The sequence below is a fragment of the Equus przewalskii genome, chromosome 31 (genome assembly GCF_037783145.1).
Source record: "Equus przewalskii isolate Varuska chromosome 31, EquPr2, whole genome shotgun sequence".
Lineage (NCBI taxonomy): Eukaryota > Metazoa > Chordata > Mammalia > Perissodactyla > Equidae > Equus > Equus przewalskii.
In genome coordinates, this window is record NC_091861.1 from 9,273,299 (window position 1) to 9,279,661 (window position 6,363).

Consider the following 6,363-nt stretch of genomic DNA (forward strand, 5'->3'; position numbering starts at 1 on the left):
AGACATTCTGGGTGAACAAAAACTTTAAATTATTAAAAATTTTCCAATCTCCTCTGTTGGGGGTAAATATTAAGCAAGTGATTTTTCAACAATATTATAATTTATACAGAAAATACTTTTATTTCACAATGACATACTTTCTGCTGTTTACTCAGAAGAGTGAAATGTTTTAAAAACTATTTCATTTATTCAACAAATACTGACTACTTATATTGTATCACAGACTAACGCCATCAGGATTTGTGATGAAAGGATATGTGGAGCTTAAATTTAGTGGAAAACAGGCCCTTCCAAAGATAATTCCAATATAACATATAAGTGCAATAATGATGCAACGGGAAAGTTCAGAGAAGAACCACAGAAGGCTTTACTGAGCTACTAACACTTCGGGTGTGTCTTGAATGTACAGATATTTTCTATGAGAGGGAAACAAAGGCGAGGCTGTAGGCAGAGGAAAGAGCATGTGACTGGACAGGCCTAAGATGTCTGAGAAACCAAACAGCTCAATGCCGGGGTTTTTTTTTTAATTAATTTATTTTTTTTTTAAAGATTTTGTTTTTTTTCCTTTTCCTCCCCAAAGCCCCCCGGTACATAGTTGTATAGTCTTCGTTGTGGGTCCTTCTAGTTGTGGCATGTGGGACGCCGCCTCAGCGTGGTTTGATGAGCAGTGCCATGTCCGCGCCCAGGATTCGAACCAACGAAACACTGAGCCACCTGCAGTGGAGCGCGCGAACTTAACCACTCGGCCTCGGGGCCAGCCCCTCAATGCCGGTTTTAATCAATCTGCAGTGCAAGATGCTAGATGTAGGGGGTTGGAAGAAACCTCTATCCAAGGTTATCTTTTACTCCTACTCTCAAAAATCATGAAATTGCATTTACATGCATAGGCCATCCCTCGAAGATAGCACCCGCCTCAATACTGTAAGAATCTATGCTACTCAGTATACCAGGGAGTACAGGGGCATCGGGTCTCTTATATGAAATGAGGATGATGACAAGAGATGGAACTTTTGGTTTTTTAACATCCTTACTTACTTTCCCTACCAAACACCGTCAACCCTGAAGGTTCTCATAAACAGTTTCTTAAACTTGACTGGTCTGTGCAATACGAAAGGTGGAAAGTAGGCGGGGAGTGTGACCACTAATCTAGGACATCTCAAACTTCACATATCCCAATTCAATCCCACCTTAAGCCCTCTAAGCAGTCACCGATCTCCAATTACTGCATTACGTTATACATCATTCTTTTCTGCCGAGCATGTTCTTCCACCTTACTGACTGGATAAAAACTCATTATCTTGAGGAGGTCTTTCCTGACCAACCTCAACACTCTTGCATTCACAGTCTTTGCATCTGTTATCCAGGTGCTGTGTAAGTGTGCTCAAGGAAGGTGCGTGCGTTCTGTCCCAGTGAAGAGACTGTGAACAGGGTTACTGATTGAACCCCTTCACCTTGAGACTAGAATCTGCAGGAAGAATGAATTGTCCCCAAGATATTATCTTGTCACCTGTACTTAAGTACCCATTAATAAAATCAACAACCTGACAATGAGATGGTGGGGAAAAAACAAACTCAGCAATATAGAGAGTGTATTCTCTATAATACAGCAATAGACAGCAGCAACTTTGAGCACTTTGGTTCTCAAAGTGTGATCTAGGGGCCCCTGAGGTTCCCAAGACCCCATTTTTTTTTTTTTGAGGAAGATTAGCCCTGAGCTAACTACTGCCAATCCTCCTCTTTTTGCTGAGGAAGACTGGCCCTGAGCTAACATCCATGCCCATCTTCCTCTACTTTATCCATGGGACGCCTACCACAGCATGGCTTTTGCCAAGCGGTGCCATGTCTGCACCCGGGATCAGCACCAGCGAACCCCGAGCTGCCAAGAAGCGGAACGTGCGCACTTAACCACTGCGCCACCAGGCTGGCCCCCCAACACCCTTTTGACGGTCTGCTAGGGCAAACTATTTTCATAATACTAAGATGTTATTTGCCATTTTCACTCGTCTCACAACATCCAGTGGAGTTTTCCAGAGGCAACACGACATATGGTGATATTGTTCTGACGGCTCGTGAAATACGTACTATGTATTCTTGTGTTTTCGAGAATTTTCTAAGGTAAGCTCTTAGAGTCCTCAATAACTTTTAAGAGTGTAAAGCTGCCCTAGGACAAAAAAATTTGAGAACCACTGGTACAGAGCAAGAGATATGAGGAAGACAGATTTCCTATTAAAAAAGAAAGGAATGGTTTCTCATTTTCCTTCATATTTCCTACCAATCAACCCTCTCTATAACTGAAACTTTCTAACACATCTGAAGAAAAGCTGTGAAAGGAACTATAAATGGGTAACAGATTTAACTAGGTAGAGTGCTCTAGAGAAAGATCTTGAGATGAAAGCATGTATTCACTTATTTTGTTACTGACTGGAAAATTTCATTCCAAATAAGCAAGACTTCTGAATTTAACCTTCAGTCAAATTTATGTCCTGAACCACTAATAGGATTCCATTAAATTTAAAGGAGTTCCACTCGAATCCCACAGGAAAAAATCTGATAGGACCTCTCTAAAGCATCTTTTGTTTATGGTGAGGAAGATTGTCCCTGAGCTAACATCTGTCCCAATCTTCCTCCACTTTGCATGTGGGACACTGCCACAGCATGGCTTGATGAGCCCTGTGTAGGTCTGTGCCCAGGATCCAACCCTGTGAACCCAAGGCCACCAGAGTGAAGAGTGCAAACTCAACCACTACACCACCGGGCTGGCCCCTAAAACATCTTTTAAAAAGCCTTCCATACTCGTTTTTCAGTGAGTGAACATTGTACTCATGAGTCAGTTATACCTTCAAAGCTTGCTTTGATCTGCTCCCTAACTAGGGGTAGGACCTCCCTTCTTAACCTTTGCCACTTGTTTCAGAAACCATCATACTTGTCAAGGGGGCTTAGGCAAACAGTCTAATGCTACATCAGCACAAACTGCCTGATTCACCAGAAAAACAACTCAAAGTACATGTTTTGTCATTTCAAAAGTTGTGTTCAGCTAAATAATTTTAAGTACATTGGAGTTAAATATTTAAAGAACTATTTCTGTGTAACCAGGATCTCCAGGCTCTGGGTACGTTTTTGGAGCAATAGACAATGGCAGAAAAAAAGTTAATAAGGCATTTGGATAGTCCCTTGGAAATAACTGGACTGAAGAGTCAAATTTCAATTATTTATGGTGGCAGGAAGCAAAGGCTATCATCAACTAAACTGCACAAATAATTGAAAAATGTCATTTTAGCAATTTCAACTTGGAGCAAATCTTTTAAAGAAAATACATAGTAACAAGTACATGGATTGTGGACCTGTCCTCTAATTTAGGTGCTAACGATAATTATGATTGAGGTGCTAATAAGGCAAGTAAATTGGGAAGGAAGAAAAAACCAGACATCTGAAAATATATCAGCTCACTCATCAGCCACCACAAAGTCAACATTTAGCTTTATGGAAACTAATTCTGTTCTCAATTAATATCATACTCTTCCAAACACATCCAGCCTTAATTCCACTCCAAAAAATACTTACAATAAAAGGGACTATGTCATTTCTACACCAGATAGCAGCATACATACTAAAGTTCCTTGATTTTTTTGGCAAACAATTCTTTAAGTATCAATGGCCACTTATATAGAAGAGGCATATAAAGCACCTGCCAGGAACTGCCACTCGACTGCCAAATTCATAAACAGATCATAATTAAGTTAATGCTGACATCTAGTGGCAAGAAGGAACACCTTCCTCTTCCAATATCACCTGAATTCTAACTTACGATACCAAACCAACGACTCTAAAACCAAAGACATCTCCAAATCCCCACAAAGATATCCATTTAATCTAAAAATTATCCATTAACCTTAAGTAAAGAGAAGAATCAGAGAATAGTGACTGAAGGAGAGGAAAAAAACTGTCTGCGCCATAGCAAACTGGCTATAGAATCTTGGAGAAGGGGGTTGGTGTGGTGGTAAGGGACTCTTTATGAAAAGTCTTTGTTTGGAACTCCAAATTTGTATCCTTAAAAGCCTAGAATAGATAAATGCTTAAAAATTAAGAATATTTCACTTGAATGAGATGTCATTTATTGAACTATGGGATGTGTTTTAACCCTGTCCCCTAGGATAGGCTAGTTCCCCCCGTTTAAAAATGTTCTTAATTTTTAAAAAAGTAAAACGACTAATGAATGAACAAAAAACCCACAGTTTTCCTCAACACTTATAAAAGACAACTGTGGACATTCCAAGCTTTACAAAGCCATTGTCTGGCTGAAAGGCTCAATTCAATCAAACGTTATGCCCAACTTGCAGACATCACGAATGTATAGCACAAATCTTGATCAAACACCATCCTGTATAGAAGCGTGAAGAAATATTTAAGATCCTACGTGAAATTCTAGGGTGACATGATTTGGAAATTCAGGGCCCATCCATTTAGAAACATCACTTTTCAAATGAAGCATTTCCATCCTCGCAGACCGGCAGGGTTGAACTGCTGTGTTGACTGGGAAAAAAAAAACCTGTCATCGGTTTGAATTAATATTCACAAGCTTTCTTTAAAAAATAAGTGTGAGCTCCTTTCCAAAATGCAATTATGATCAGTTTTAAACTGGAGGGGCAAACCTAAAATATGGTATATTGATGAACAAGAAATGCTCTCCACAGCACATTCAGAAATATGTCTTTGTCCTCTTACAAACAATTCTGACCACAGATTCAGCTTCTACACAGAGTCGGTTTGCAATCACTTCAAAATGTCCACCTCCTTCAATTTCCTCACCACTTACAAATTCACTGAAAGGAAGCAAAACACCTGCGCGAACTAAGACATCAAACCTGCCGGCAAACCTCTGGGGTGAAGCAAAACCCCAATGACGTTTTTTTTTTTTTTAAATAAATCACTGACTCAACTACTGATTTTAAGCTCTAAAACCTCTCCTGGAGCTGGCAGGTGGGCGTAAACCATTAGAGTAGTTTGAAAATGAATTGCAAGAAAGAAAACAACCGCGTCAAGGAGCCACGGTGTCAAGGGGCACCTTCCCTCTGGGTGCGAAGGGTCAGGGGCGAGGCGAAGCCGGAAAGGTAATTTCTCAGGGCCCCACTTCATGGGTCCACTCCTGGGGCGCCGGGGTCGGGGCTACGCAGACGTGCTCCAATTCCTCAGAACCCCTACCGGGTTTGGGGGTAACTGACCAGCCTTACTTTGTCCTCTCCAACAAGGAAACTTGGCTGGTTGAGGGGACAATACGTTATCCTGGCAGACAACCCAAAGCTGGCCGGGACCGTTTCGCCTGCTTCGGAGTTTTCGCCCCCAGCCCGGCCGGGGCTGCAAGGTGACAGATCCAAAGGCGGTGGCCAGCCCCCTCCGGTCCCCGCTCCGGCCGGGCGCAGGTGGGAAGCCCAACTCCCGCGACCTTCCCGCCCACGGCCCCGCTTCCGGGCCGGGGACACGGAGCCCCCCAAGGCCGAGTGGCCTCGGGCAGTCGCCCCCAGCCCCGACTGGAAGGGCGGGAGGGGGACAAGCCCCGCGGACTGGCGCCGAGAGAGACTTCGGGGCGGGAGGGACGTGCTCCGGCGCCGGCGGGCGCTCGCGGGGGTCTCCCTCCCCGGGGAACGCGCCCCCTCTCCGTCCCTCCCCAGACCTCGGCCCGGCGGAGAGGGCGGCGGGGGTTCCGCGGGGGCCTCACCAGGCGGAGCTGGCTAATTTCGTCGTAGGACATAAAGCTGAGGATGTTCTCGATGGCTACGATGGGCAGCGCCACCAGCGTGTTGTTTTGAGGCAGCTGGTCCGGAGCCAGCGCCGGGGCTGGGGGCGCCTGGGACCCCGGCTGCGGGGGCTGCGGCGGGGGCGGGGGAGGCAGGCGCTGAGCAGAGCCGACGGCCGAGGAGGAGCCGCCCTCGCCGTGGCCGCCGCCTCCTTCCTCAGCCATCCGCTCCTCCGACGCCGCCGCCATCTTGGGGGTTTGATTCCTTCCCCCACTGCAAGGGGAACAGGGACACTTCCGGTGCGTCACTTCCTCCTCTTGAGCCGCCGGGGGCGGCGGGGGCACCTGGAGGAGGGGGCGGAGCCAATGGGGTGACAGGCGGAGACAGAGGAACACATTGCTGTTTGTTCAAGTGGAAATGAGGGACGATCATGTACACTCCTGGAAAGGGGATCTCTGTAGGCCGTTTATCTAAGATTGGAAACGACTTGAGGGCGGGGGAACCATGTCTATTAAAATTCACCTGTGTAGTTTTCTTGAAGAGCTTCCTGATAAAATATGATAAATGGTAAAATAAGTGATAAAAATAATGTTGCCTAATAAGTGTAGATAGAACGATGTAATTCGAATAT

The 6,363-nt window shown here is 45.0% G+C and overlaps 1 protein-coding gene across 1 annotated transcript in view; it reads right to left on the reverse strand.

The window, feature by feature from the left end:
* Positions 1 to 6,050, reverse strand: part of FBXO28 (F-box protein 28) — a 29,407-nt gene extending 23,357 nt beyond the window's left edge. Inside the window, exon 1 of the mRNA XM_008539371.2 lies at positions 5,714 to 6,050. Coding sequence (XP_008537593.1) covers positions 5,714 to 5,980 — 267 coding nt within the window. The 5' untranslated portion in view covers positions 5,981 to 6,050. The remainder of the gene's footprint in view (positions 1 to 5,713) is intronic.
* Positions 6,051 to 6,363: the final 313 nt, after the last annotated feature.